Source organism: Microcaecilia unicolor, chromosome 5, assembly GCF_901765095.1.
Source record: "Microcaecilia unicolor chromosome 5, aMicUni1.1, whole genome shotgun sequence".
Taxonomy (NCBI): Eukaryota; Metazoa; Chordata; class Amphibia; order Gymnophiona; family Siphonopidae; genus Microcaecilia; species Microcaecilia unicolor.
Window position 1 is genome coordinate 145321009 of NC_044035.1, and position 15259 is coordinate 145336267.

General features: G+C 43.6%; 1 protein-coding gene across 2 annotated transcripts in view; it reads right to left on the bottom strand.

The window, feature by feature from the left end:
• ZSWIM8 (zinc finger SWIM-type containing 8) overlaps positions 1–15259 on the bottom strand; it is a 279619-nt gene that overhangs the window by 213696 nt on the left and 50664 nt on the right. For both annotated transcript variants that reach the window (XM_030203397.1, XM_030203396.1), the window contains exon 3: positions 2413–2507. In XM_030203397.1, the coding sequence (XP_030059257.1) occupies positions 2413–2507 (95 nt within the window). The remainder of the gene's footprint in view (positions 1–2412; positions 2508–15259) is intronic.

Genomic DNA, 15259 nt, shown 5'->3' on the forward strand with positions numbered 1-15259 from the left:
GCAATGCAGCTTTGACCCTGGGTAAATACCAGTCACAAAACAGGATGTCTAATGTACTTCACAGACTTCCCAACAAAACCCGGGTAATCAACTCCAATGATGGGTTGGTCAGTGAACCTCAGTCGTAATGCACTAGACAAGATGTCTTACATCTAGAGACTTACATACTTAAATCCCCATCAGTTCTTTGACCGCCTTCTTCCTGAGTTAACTTATTATTTTCAAAATCTTATGTTTCTAAAGTAAAGTCTTATTAAATTTTCTTTTACAATTTTATATCAAATAATTCTTAGTGTACTCATCTAAAGAAAATATCTTTAGATGAAGTCAGCATGGGGGCTCTCTTTTCCGACATGCCACATGTATTGCTAGGTCGCTTTATCAAGGAAGTCCCTTCCTTGGTAGCCTCTGCTCATCATGCCGACAGTCATTAGCGGCAGATAAGGGCCAAATGGCCCATCCAGTCTGCCCATGCTCAATAACCATTAAGGCCTCCTTTTCCTAAGAAATCCCACGTGCCTGTCCTGTGCTTTTTTAAATTCAGACATAGTCCTTGTCTCCACAACCTCCACCAGGAGGCCATTCCACGTGTCCACCACCCTTTCCATGAAACAGTATTTTCTTAGGTTACTCCTGAGCCTATTTCCTCTTAACTTCATCTTATGCCCTCTCGTTCCAGCATTTTCCTTCATTTGAAAAAGGCTCACTTCCTGTACATTAATGCCTCAGAAGTATTTAAATGTCTATCATATCCCCTCTCTCCAGCCTTTCTTCCAGTGTATACATGTTGAGGTCTATAAGAATGTCCCTATATGCTTTCTGACAGAGACCACTGACCAATTTTGTAGCCACCCTCTGGACCGACTCCATCCTTTTTATATCTTTTTGTAGGTACAGTCTCCAGAATTGCACACAGACCTCACCAGAGACTTATACAAGGGCGCCAACACCCTTGTATCTCCACAGGAGAAACGGAAGTCAAACGTACAAACAGTGGATCCAAAAAGAGTCCTCTCACAAATGGTGTTTCCCAAACAAGGTCTTTATTCAAATCAATAAAATGATCCGACACGAATTGTGTTTTGGCCACAAAGGCCTGCTTCAGGGGTCTATAGACCTTTGGTGAAAAACAATGGTAAAACAAATGACACACGGTCAAATTGCCTATAAAGGTATCTGACTCAGGTCGCCCACTAGCAATCCCACAACTTTCCATTGTTTTTCATTTGTGAGAGGACTCTTTTTGGATCCACTTATAAAAGGGCACCATCACCTCTTTTTTTCCCTATGCAACCAAGCATCCTTCTGGCTTTGGCCACTTTAAGATCATCAGATACAACCACCCCTAAGTCCCGCTCTTCTTTCGTACACAGAAGTACTTCACCCCCTATACTGTATCATTCTCTTAGATTTTTGTACCCAAGTGCATGACCCTGCATTTTTTAGCATTGAATCTTAGTTGCCAATTATTGGGCCATTCTTCAAGTTTCGCTAGAACCTTCCTCATGCTATCCACACCCTCCAGGGTGTCCACCCTATTACAGAGTTTTGTATCATCTGCAAAGAGAGACAAACCTTATCAGACAATCTTTCTACAATATCACTCACAAAGATGTTAAAAAGAGCCGGCCCAAGGACCGATCCCTGCGGTACACCACTCATAACACCCTTTTCCTCAGAGCAAATTCCATTTATCACTACTTTTTCCTTCCATTTAACCAGTTTTTAACCCAGTCACTTAGTGCCCATACCAAGGGCCCTCAGTTCATTTATCAGCCGCCATTGCTAAAATCCAAATACACTACATCTAGCGCCCCTCCCACATCCAACTGTTTGGTCACCCAGTCAAATAAATCAATCAGATTTGTCTGACAAGACCTGCCTCTACTGAAACCATGTGCTTATCTGGATATCCTAAAAACCAACTTGGAGTGGAATTAACATTGTAAGTTTGGAAAGCCCTGCTCTATTTGATTTATTCCAGTAGGAATACAATTTTACACCTGTGGTTTTCCTGGGGACTCACTGATACAACAATATAAACTAAAACCATTACTGCATATCTGTGCTTCTCAACCCAGTCCTCAGGACACACCCACATTCATAACTACATATGAAACAGATCTGCATACAATGGATGCAATACACACATACCTATCATGTATAATCATGGTGGATTTCCTGAAAACCTGACTGGCTGGGTTCATTTGTAGACTGGGTTGAAAGCCACTGGTTTATATGTTGTCACTCATCCAGACTCGTAACAGAAATTTACTACTTCAGAGAAAAGTTCAGAGTTTAAATCCTTACTTTCTACCTATTTCTGAATCCAGTTTTCCCCACTTGAAAAGTGAACATTTTAATGTGTGCAGGACTCAAACTCATAAAGTCAAGCTCCAAGCTTCTACACACCTATCTGGAGAGGATCCTTCACCGCTCTCATCCGGAACAGCTGCTCCCCTCGCTGAAACTCGTCCGCACTGCCATTTGCCAAGCACGAGTACAACCTGAAGAAAGAGCAGAAAGCAGTAAGACATTTTCTATTACAACAGAATTTCTTTATGTGTTTCTACTTCAAAATCTAACTGAAGTGATACTCAGTACTGAAGGGCTTTGCAAAGGAAATCAATAGAGTCAGAAGTGACACGTTTTTTCTAAAGGCAATAAACATTTTAAACAAATAGCCATGAAACATAGCTTTCTAGCCTTGTATTACTACTATTATATCTATTCTATGGGTTCACTGCCATATTTTTCATATTACATCTATGTTGCTTTTACATTGTTAAAGTCCCTCTCCCTCCAAAAATAAAGAGAAATTAGGTCTTACCTGATAATTTTCTTTCCATTAGTCCTTCCCACTATTCCAGAACCTGGTTCCACAGTTGGCTGCTCCTCCCAAGCTTACAGTCTCCACAAATTTTATTCCAATTTTGGACTCATCCACCCTTCCCTTCCCTTCTCTCCCCTGGTTTCCTGTTCCTTTCTTTCCTTCCCCATCCTCTCCTTTATTTCTTATGCAGGGTTAATTATGTATTAGCTTAATTTACTGTATTGGCGGCCGCCTTTGTGGTGCAATGTAAGCCACATTGGGCCTGACAGTTGGGAAAAATGTGGGGTATAAATGAGATAAATAAATAAAAAAATCAGGACTGATACTCTGTTCCACATTCTCCAGCAAACCTCTTTCCTACTCCTTTCTCCCCCCACCCCCCCCAAGGTTGTTCTGATGGAAAAAGAGAGCTCCACAGGAAACAGAGGAGAGGTGAAGGGAGTGATGAAGTAAAATTCGCAGGGCACCAGAGACAGGAATCTGAAGACCTCCAATTATGACTCTGCAGACTCAAGCCACACGCAAAGCTCAACTGGGAACCAGCTGACCAACTGGATCAGGAGCAAGTCAATCACTCTGAGCCAGAAGCTAAAAAGTGTGTCCATTCACCTGCTGGAGATCGAAAATACTGAGGAGCTGGACTGGATACCAAGAGATATGTCTCAGGTCAGTTCTCTATCTGCACCTGCTGGTTGAAGGACACAACTATCACATAGATTCGGGAATAGTGGGAAGCTACGTAATGGAATGGGCAGATTCCAACCACTTTTTGAAATTCATAATGCAGCTTTACATAAGGGATGTAATCACCAAAAGAAAGCAAAGGTCACTTTCTGAAGACAGCTGCTCAGTCAAAACTCTAGCAAGACCACAAGCATACAGAGGAAGGAAATATTCAGTGCTCTCTTGACAAGACTAAAAGCCTTTACTGCCCACGTGTAAGATCCTTAAGTCGCAGCTGTCCCACAGTTGCCCTCAGTCATATATGCAGACGCTCATAGAAGAAAGCAAACATTAAAAGTGGGAGGAGAATGGGTTGGGTGTTTCATAGAATTCCATGGTTTGAATGACCAGGAAACTGCTGTCTTTAGAGAACACTTGTTACAGATTAGCAACTTTGATTTCTCTGAAGAGAAGCAGATGCACCATGTCAAGTTTTTAAGAGCCATTTTCTTAAAAAAAAAAAAAGGGGGGGGGGGAATACAATAATCAGAAATAGATATAATTTTTAATTGTTAAGATCCCTGTTTTCATTTGTGTTTTCTAATTCATGAACATTAACAGGAAGACAACAAAAACATTACAATAGGTTTTGGTTGGGGAGTTTAGTCTATAGAAATGCTAAATAGTAGTAGTAGTAGTAGTAGTTTCCCCTTTAAAAACTCCATGGAGGATAGGAATGTTAAATCTATTACACTGAAAGGAGGCTGTTTTATAGACAACAGCTTGATTGTTATTTGAACTTTTACATTATAGTTTGTATCATAGCCTTGTAAATCTCCTTATGGCCTTAAGTTGTTGCAACTAGACATGCCCCTCTAAAAATCATTCTCACCAGGCACAACAGGACAAGATGCTGTGCACTACCTAATTAGAAAAGCTACATTTTGAGGTGTATTTTCAAAGCACTTAGACTTACAAAGTTATGTGGAGGGGCATTTCGATACGATGTATAAATCCGACTTTGGACATTTTGCACAAAACGTCCAAAATCCAAATAGGAAAAGGTCATTTTTGAAAAAAACATAAGAACATAAGAGTAGCCATACTAGGTCAGACCAATGGTCCATCTAGCCCAGTATCCTGTTTTTCAAACAGTGGCCAAGCCAGGTCACAAGTACCTGGCAGAAACCCAAATCGTGGCAACACTCCATACTACAAATCCCAGGGCAAGCAGTTGCTTCCTATGTCTGTCTCAACAACAGACTATGGAGTTCTCCTCTAGGAATCTGTCCAAACCTTTTTTAAACCCAGATATGCTAACCGCTGTTACCACATCCTCCAGCAGAGTTCCAGAGCTTAACTATTCGCTGAGTGAAAAAATATTTCCTATTTGTTTTAAAAGTATTTCCATGTAACTAACTCGATTGTCCCCTTGTCTTTGTTCTTTTGGAACGAGTAAAAAAAAAATTGATTTACTTCTACTCGTTCTACATCACTCAGGATTTTGTAAACTCTAATCATATCTCCCCTCATCCGTCTCTTTTCCAAGCTGAAGAGCCCTAACCTCTTCAGCCTTTCCTCATACAAGAGGAGTTCCATCCCCTTTATCATTTTGATCGCTCCTCTTTGAACCTTTTCTAATTCTGCTCTTTTTTGAGATACAGCGACCAAAAGAAAAAGGTCTTTTTTTTCCCCAAAAAATACCGTTTCAAACAAGGTTTTGTGCTTTGGACATTTTGTTCTTTCCTCCATTAAAAAAAAAAAAAAAAAAAACACAAATAAGTGCAAAACGTAGAAAATCAAGCCATTGGGATGTAGGAGAAGCCAGAATTTTTAGCAGACTGGTTCCCCAAACATCCCAGGAGAGCCAAGGGGCACTGGGGACCCTTCTGTGCACCATAAAAATGTACACATCTCAACTTTACTTCATTGTCTTGTGCCCTAAGCCTTCCAAACCCCCAACCCCAATGTACACCACTACAATAGCCCTTATAGGTGAAGGGGGCACCTATATGTGGATACAGTAGGGTTTTGGTGACTTTGGGAGGGGTCACAGTTTCCACCACAAGTGTGACAGGTAGAGGGAGATAGGGACCTGGGTCCCCCACTGTGCACTGTACTGACTACTACACTACTCCAGGGACCTGCATGCTGCTCTAATAGACCTGACTTTAACATCTGAGACTGTCATAGAGGCTGGTAAATCATATTGTTATTCACATTTGTTTGGGGGGGTGGGAGGAGGGTATTGGGGGGAGGTCACCCTTGATTCCCTCCAGTGGTCATCCGGTCATTTAGGGCATCTTTTTGTGCCTTATTCATTCTGAAAACAGGTCTAGACCAAAATGTCTTAGTTTTAGTATTTTTTAGTTCCAATATGGCTGTAAAACATCCAAGTGTTTGGCATTCCCTAATCAAGCCTTTGAAACACCCAACACACCCCCTTGTAATCTGGACACACTGCAGACGAATTGCATAAATGACTGCAAAATAGGTTTTGAAAATACCAATTTGGATGTTTTAAGAAGAAAAATGTTCAAATAGTGCTTTATGACACAAAGTGCTTTGAAAATGAGCCCCTTTGTCATAGTAACTCAGTGACTGAGAGTAAATACCAAAATGGCATATCAAGTGTGCCCAGCTATGATTGGTACACTTGTGTAAATATGCATATCAACTCCCACAGGCAAAATAACTTATTCTATTTTATTTCAAAATTCTGATATAGCGACATAGTGCACAATGTGCTACTATGTTGTTCACAATTTGTTTTGAAAATGGAGGAAAGAACAAAATGTCCAAAGCACAAAACCTTGCTCGAAACGGGGGGGGGGGGGGGGGGGGGGGGGGGGGAGATGTTTTTCTTCTGGTCGCCGTATCTCAAAAAAGAGCAGAATGGAAAATAGAATTTTAGAAATTACAATCTTGGAATAGGAAGAAAAGAGCAGTAGGAGAAGGAAAGGGTGACAGCAGGATTATCATGGATGTAGGTTAGCCAAAGATGGAGCGGAATAACCAAGTTTTTACCAAGGCTTTGAATTTTTTGTACAATGACTCTGTGCGGAGATCTATGGGGAGGGTGTTCCAAAGACGGGGTCCCAATTAGGAGAAGGTGGACTTCATGGGTTGTATCTAACCATATTTTACAAGGTGGTGGAAGTGCTAATAAAGACGGCTGGGAAGAACTGAGTGATTGTGCAAGATTGGAGAAATGAGATATGCAGTTAAGTAGTCTGGGGCAGATGGTATCCATCCCATAAAGACATAATACTTTTGAAACAGATTCTTGCAGATATAGGTAGCCAGTGCTCTGCTATGAGTACAAGTGTTACGTGGTCAGAATGGCGAGCATCATGGATCAATTTGATGGCAGTAGACTGGATTAACTAAGTTCTTTTTACAGATTTTAACTTTTTTTTTTTACTCTGGAAACCACTGCGAAGCCCATGCTCTGTGGTGGTATATCAAATAAAGATGGAACCTGAACTTGGATTTAAGTGGTAGGCCACTATACAGAGTAACAGTAGTCAATTTCTGATATCACTAGAGCAACGACTAAGGTACAAAATCAGTTGCTGCAGAAGAAAAAGGTTTGACAGCCAGAATGTGATGCATGGCAAAAACGGATGAACGCATTAAGGCATTTATTTGTAGATAAAGGAGACTTTAGCGTCAGGAATATTCCAGTCTCAGTACGGTAAGGTAAAATTATGCCTTACCTGCTGATAATTTTCTATCCTTTAGTAGCAGCAGATGAATCCAAGAACTGGTGGGATGTACCAAAGCAATCCCTAAATAGGGTGGTAAGTCACTGCTCCCCAAGACAGAACCGCTACTGCAAAGGAAGCATCTGGATAGTGAAAGCACACCTGTTCCACCCAACAAGTAGATAGCAAACTCGTGAAACGAGCCTGGAATGCCACCGGTGGGACGCAAACTTTCCAAAAAATCCACAAAGTATCTGTAATCCAACGAGAAAAAAAAAAGAAAATCAGATCAGACCAGAGGCTGCTGTCCCACAGCAAGAACCAGCGACAAAGACAAAGAGAAGATCTGAACACTTAAAAACATGCAACATCTGCGAAAACCGGAGAGCCCTCTGAACATCCAGAAGACGAAGCGCCGTGTACTCCGTGTGAAAATCCCCCTGCCGAAAGGAGGGAAGAAAGAGAGGCTGAAAAAGAAAAGTCAAACCACAGCCGGAAAAGAAAGAAGGAACCAAAAGCGAGGTCACTCCAGACTCGGCAAATTGCAGAAAAAACAGCTCTGCATGGCTGTGCTAAAAATTCAACAAACAAAAAGCGGAGAGGAAAATCCTCACGCGAATTAAAAACAATAAAAACAAAAAAGTGAGGACAACTGTGGAGGAAATCCGAAGAACTTTATTAATAATCATGAAATGACCCGACACAGCCGTGTTTCGGCATCTAAGCCTGCATCAGGGGTCAAACAAATCTTCTTTGGTTGTTACTCGATTAAAAACCAAGAGAAAAACTGGTTATGGACTTCCCTCAAAGTTTAAGAACTCAACTATAATACGCCTCAACGGCAATACACAGAAGTAACGTCAATAGGCGACCAAGAACACTGCTTGTAAGTTTCTAAGCGAAGCATTCTGCAAAGTAACAAAGGAGTCCGAAGCCATGCTCAGTAGACAAGGAGCCCCAAGCTAGACTCGGAGAATGTGAACAAGGTTTCATGGAGAAGAAGGTCGCAGCAGCGGAAGAGCAAAGCACTCTGCATGAAAATGCACCACCTCCGAGTGCAAGGCTAGGCCAGGCCCTTCTGCAACCCATTCTGCAGAAAGAACTCAATCGCTGAGGAACAGACACCTGCAATGAAGACCAAGTGTGGGCCGCAACCAGCCTCAAAAAAATCCTCAACATCCGAGAATATGCGGTTGCAGTGGACCACATATAAGATCACAACAGAACAGTAACCATAGTGTCCAAATAACTCTGTTCCTCAGAATCTGCCTCTCAAAAAACCAGGCCTTAAGACCAAAGCAAGAGGGATCATCAACTCAGAAGCGGACCCAGAAGGAAGAGTCCGGAGTCAAGCGGATCCAAAATAAAGGTGCCACCAGGAGCCGCACCATATACGCATACCAAGGGCGCTGTGGTTAATTCGGAGCTACTAGAATGACTCAACCCTGGTGGCGAGTGATCCAAAATAAACTTGGCCGCAGAGAGGCCACGGAGGAAACACTCTCGAAGAACGTCCTCCGGCTAAGGAAGCAATAGAACAACCAGCCTTGCTGAATCGCCTTCTCTCCAATGACAGAAGAAAGAAGGCATCTGAGCGTCCAGCCAGGACGCCATCAGATCTATCTACGGAGCTCTCTACCTGAGGCCAAGCTGGAGAAGCACTGGAGCAGAATAACAATTCTGCCGAGACCAGAAGACGGCAGAAAAGAGAACTCACCGTAGGAAAAGCCCACAAAGTGGGTCGCGTAGAAATGGAACATGAGGTCCTCTGGCCACTCCATGAGGGTGACACGCCCTGATGGCCACAGTCTGACTCAGAGTCCCACTCTGTTGAAGAAGCAGCCATCGCCTCATCTTCTCCAACGGCACAAGCACCGCTTAGCCCGCAACGTGTCCTGAAGTGCTAGAAGACGAACAGCAACAAAAGCAAGTCCAGGCGGGGGAGACGGCACAAGAACCGGCTGGCCTGCAATGTGTCCTGAAAGGCTAGAAGAAGAACAGCACCAAAAGCAGATACAGATGGAAGATCGGCTACACTGCCCCCTGTGCCATCCACCACCCCGGAGACAGAAGGAGAAGGCAAAGGGCTCTCCAGTCCGAAAGACTCGCATCCATGACCACCACCATCCACTGCGGAGGCGCCAAGGCATCCCTTCCACAGAGAGGAACTGAGAAGCCACCAGTTCATGTGCAGGCGTACCGAAAACAGCCATGGAAGACACTGCTGACACTCCTGGAATACAGGGGACCACCCGTCGAGAAGGAAGAGCTGTAGATATCATCTATGAGAACCGCCCACAGCACTACCCACAGCACTGTCTATATGCAAATGCTAGGAGTCTAAGAAATAAGATGGGAGAGTTGGAATATATATTGCACTAAACGAAAAATTGGATATAATAGGCATTACTGAGACCTGGTGGAAGGAGGATAACCAGTGGGACACTGTCATACCGGGGTACAAAGTATATCGTAGTGATAGGGTGGAGCCTTGACTCAGATAGATTACAAATTCAGCAGGACACAAATCACACCTTTGAATCATTGTGGGTTGAAATTCCATGTATAAAAGGGAAAAAAAAACGGTGATAGGAGTGTACTACCGTCCGCCTCGCCAGGATGAGCAGGTAGACACAGAAATGATAAAAGAAATCAGAGACGCGAACAAAATGGGCAATGTGATAATAATGGGTGACTTCAATTATCCAAATATAGACTGGGTAAATGTAACATCGGGACACGCTACAGAGATACAATTCCTTGATAAAATCAAGGACAGCTTTATGGAGCAACTGGTGCAGGAGCCGACGAGAGAAGGAAAAATTCTAGACTTGGTCCTTAGTGGAGCGCATGATCTGGTGAGGGACGTTATGGTACTGGGGCCGCTTGATAACAGTGACCATAATATGATCAGTTTTGCTATCGACCTTGAAGTAACTGTACACAGAAAGTCAAATACGTTAGCGTTTAACTTTAAAAAAGGAGATTATGATAAAATGAGAAGAACGGTAAAAAAAAAAAAACTTAGGGGGGCAACTGAGAGAGTAAAAACTGTACAACAGGCGTGGACGCTGTTCAAAAATACCATCCTGGAGGCCCAGGCCATACATATTCCGCGAATTAGAAAAGAAAGACGGAACTCCAAAAGACAGCCGGCCTGGTTGAAAAGTGAGGTGAAGGAAGCTGTTAGGGCTAAAAGAAATGCCTTCAGAAAATGGAAGAAGGAACCGTCTGAAAATAACAAGAAGCAGCATAAGGAGTGTCAAAGCAAATGCAAGGCGCAGATAAAGAAGGCCAAGAGGGATTACGAAAAAAAGATAGCATTAGAGGCAAAAAAACATAGTAAAAATGTTTTTCGGTATATTAAAAGCAGGAAGCCGGCAAAAGATTCGGTTGGGCCGCTGGATGACCGAGGGGTAAAAGGGGTGATCAAGGAAGACAAAGACGTAGCGGAGAGACTGAATGAATTCTTTGCTTCGGTCTTCACCGAGGAAGATTTGAGTGGGATACCGGTGTCAGAAATGGTATTTCAAGCGGACGAGTCAGAGAAACTTACTGACTTCACGGTAAACCTGGAGGACGTAATGGGGCAGTTCGGCAATCTGAAGAGTAGCAAATCTCCTGGACCAGATGGTATTCATCCTAGAGTACTGATAGAACTGAAAAATGAGCTTGCGGAGCTACTGCTAGTGATATGCAACTTATCCTTAAAATCGAGCGTGGTACCGGAAGATTGGAGGGTGGCCAATGTAACGCCCATTTTTAAAAAAGGCTCCAGGGGAGATCCGGGAAATTATAGACCGGTGAGTCTGATGTCGGTGCCGGGGAAAATGGTAGAGGCTATTATTAAAAACAAAATTACAGAGCACATCTGAGGACATGGATTACTGAGACCGAGTCAGCACGGCTTTTGTGTGGGGAAATCTTGCCTGATCAATTTACTTCAAATCTTTGGAGTAAACAAACATGTGGACAAAGGGGAGCCGGTTGATATTGTGTATCTGGATTTTCAAAAGGCGTTTGACAAGGTACCTCATGAAAGGCTACAGAGGAAATTGGAGGGTCATGGGATAGGAGGAAATGTCCTATTGTGGATTAAAAACTGGTTGAAGGATAGGAAACAGAGAGTGGGGTTAAATGGGCAGTATTCACAATGGAGAAGGGTAGTCAGTGGGGTTCCTCAGGGGTCTGTGCTAGGACCGTTGCTTTTTAATATATTTATAAATGATTTAGAGATGGCAGTAACTAGCGAGGTAATTAAATTTGCTGATGACGCAAAAGTTATTCAAAGTCTAACTCGCGACAGGATTGTGAAAAATTACAAGAGGACCTTACGAGACTGGGAGACTGGGCGGCTAAATGGCAGACGACGTTTAATGTGAGCAAGTGCAAGGTGATGCATGTGGGAAAAAAGAACCCGAATTATACTACGTCATGCAAGGTTCCACGTTAGGAGTTACGGACCAAGAAAGGGATCTGGGTGTCGTCGTCGATAACACGCTGAAACCTTCTGCTCAGTGTGCTGCTGCGGCTAGGAAAGCGAATAGAATGTTGGGTATTATTAGGAAAGGTATGGAAAACAGGTGTGAGGATGTTATAATGCCGTTGTATCGCTCCATGGTGCGACCGCACCTTGAGTATTGTGTTCAATTCTGGTCGCCACATCTCAAGAAAGATATAGTAGAATTGGAAAAGGTGCAGCAAAGGGCGACTAAAATGATAGCGGGGATGGGACGACTTCCCTATGAAGAAAGACTAAGGAGGCTAGGGCTATTCAGCTTGGAGAAGAGACGGCTGAGGGGAGACATGATAGAGATATATAAAATAATGAGTGGAGTGGAACAGGTGGATGTGAAGCGTCTGTTCACGCTTTCCAAAAATACTAGGACTAGGGGGCATGCGATTAAATTACAGTGTAGTAAATTTAAAACAAATCGGAGAAAAAGTTTCTTCACCCAACGTGTAATTAAACTCTGGAATTCATTGCCGGAAAATGTGGTGAAGGCGGTTAGCTTAGCAGAGTTTAAAAAGGGGTTGGCCGGTTTCCTAAAGGACAAGTCCATAAACCGCTACTAAACGGACTTGGAAAAATCCAAAATCCCAGGAATAACATGTATAGAATGTTTGTACGTTTGGGAAGCTTGCCAGGTGCCCTTGGCCTGGATTGGCCGCTGTCGTGGACAAGATGCTGGGCTCGATGGACCCTTGGTCTTTTCCCAGTATGGCATTACTTATGTACTTATGTACCTCCAAAGAGTCCGCCACAGAGCCCAAAACATGAATGCATAGCCAGGCCCAAGGACTCAGACTGCGCACCCAAGTCTGAACCTAGATCCTCCAATCCTCAGTCAAGAAAAAAATCGTATCAGAGCTGTCTGGAATGGGACGAGGTGGCTCATTTGAAGGGTGACCACCCAGCTCAAGGATTTCGACAAGACCCGGGAAAAAAAACTCTCAGATCTCGTCTAGAGCGAGGTGCACTCTGATGCTGTCCTTGCGGAGAATGCCACAAAACTCCCAAACCTAGGAAAAGGTGAATGGAGCCATAGCCATGCCGACAGGCAAAGCCTGGAACTGAACATGAGGGCTCATAATGACCAAAGAGAAAAACCGCAGATGAGGAGGCCACAGAGAAAACAGAAGAAACACTTCCTAACGGAGAAGTACAGGGAAAATTGAACTGCAGGCTAAATTGAAGTAGCTCTGAATATAGCTAGCTGTCCAATATAAAGAAAAAGTGCAATAAAAGCCTTAGAGACAAACAGCTAGCTTGAGGTGCCACAGATACAATGGAAGCTGGAGCTGGAATGCAATAGTTTGATCAGTGTCAGAGAGCAAAAACTACAAGAGCAGAGCTGCTGTGGGAAACGTCCACAGCTAACCTTTGGCACTGTAGCATAGTGTAAACTGCCCCAGCTATGGAAAAAACTGCTTGTCAAGGCAAGCAATGTGGGAGAGTGAAGTAAAATATGCCCCATATGAAAAGGAGCCAAGGACCACAGCTTCTAATATGAGGCACAAACCAGCCTTAAACCTGAGACCTTCATTCAGGCTGAAAGACAACCATCTTCCAGAAAAATAAAACTATTTTGCTAAAACTACTGCACCTGGAGATGCACCTAGAGAAAATGTCCCCATGACAGCACTGAGGTTCCATGGTTACCATGGAAACCAGAGCACTAGCCCCAGAAAATAAGAATATATAACACTTCCCACAGAAACCTGGAGCCAAAGGCACTAAGTCTAGAAACTCTCTGTAAAGGTGCAGAAAAAAAAGAAAACCTACAGCACCTGGTATTCCCAGGCAGTCTCCCAAGTAGAAACCAGCCAAGCCAAACCACCCAGGGTGGTGTGCTCATAGGCAATGCCTGTACTGCCAGTATAAAAAGAGTTTCACAAAGGAAGGAGGGGAACTTCCAGCTGTTCAAGCAACTACCCTCAGAGAAAAACTGAGGGGACAGAAAAGTCTGTAAATAAAAACACTAAATAGGCCCTTTCAGCGGCCCAACGTACAAGGAGTCGTGCTCCGATGCTGTTCACCGTTTCCCACACAAGGAACAGCCTTTAGCCAACGCAGGAACTATAAGAAAATCTGAACTCACCACAGACAGGTGATGCCTATTGCTATCAATGTACCCACTTTGGCAAACATGGCTTTCCAGCTCAGGTGATTCTTGCTGCCTTTGTGCAGAATCGGCCTGCCCTGAAAAGACTCCCTCCGAACAGAGGAAGACAGGGGAGAAATGGACCCTACTGCTGAGCTGGAGAGAAAACATTCCCTCTTCGGGGAAGGGTCCATCAGAGGAGACTGAGACAGGGAACAAGCCAGAAAACTCCAAAGGCTGAACTAAAAAGGAAATGTTAGCTCCCCTATCAGACTTCTGCAACATATAGGCATACAGAGCAGCAGAATGAGCTGGGGGGGAGGGGGAAGGTCAGAAGCCCCCTGCCCCAGAGAAGCCCCCAGAGTGGCTGATGTGCATCCTGAAAAAAACAAGGCACATCGCAGGACCATCAGATTCCTTCTGGAAAACTTAGCCATCTAGAACCCATCTGCCCGAGATGGACATAAAAACTCCCTCAATCACAAAAAGGGCTACTGAGGCCAAGCTCTCTTAAGAAGAAAGATTCAAATTAAGGGTCCCAGAACAGAGGAAATCCTACTACTACTACTATTATTTAGCATTTCTATAGCGCTACAAGGCGTACGCAGCGCTGCACAAACATAGAAGAAAGACAGTCCCTGCTCAAAGAGCTTACAATCTAATAGACAAAAAATAAAGTAAGCAAATCAAATCAATTAATGTGTACGGGAAGGAAGAGAGGAGGGTAGGTGGAGGCGAGTGGATACAACTGGTTACGAGTCAAAAGCAATGTTAAAGAGGTGGGCTTTCAGTCTAGATTTAAAGGTGTCCAAGGAGCGAGATTAGATCCTCGCAGAGAAAGAGAAAGGCGTTTTTGGCCCTCTGGGGTCCCTATTTATGCATCCTAAGCCCTAGAGGTCAGAGTCTACTTCTTAATGCAGGGTGAACTTTAAATGTTGATTAGGTTCAGATCCTTCAGGTCTCGGGATGGGAGGGGGGAGGGGGGATTAGTAGGGGAGGCTGTTGGGAGGAAGGGGTGAGAGGACGGGGGGAGGGAGAGGGTGGGGGTTCTAGATCATTTTTGTAATCACTAGAAATTTGATTTTCCATTTTGGTATAATTGATAATTGGTGATATTTTGTTACTTCCTCCATAAAAGTGTTGGGAATTATAATTTGATGACATAATGTAATTATAGGAACACTCCAGATGTATTTTGTGGATGCACTTTTGCTACCGCCAGATGGTTGTATAATGTTACTGTATTGTTTTGTCATCAATAAAAATCGTTGAAATATAAAAGGTGGCCAAGGATGGGGCAAGACGTAGGGGCTCAGGAAGTTTATTCCAGGCGTAGGGTGCAGTGAGACAGAAGGCGCGAAGTCTGGAGTTGGCAGTAGTGGAGAAGGGAACAGATAAGAAGGATTTATCCATAGAGCGGAGTGCACGGGAAGGGGTGTAGAGAAGGACGA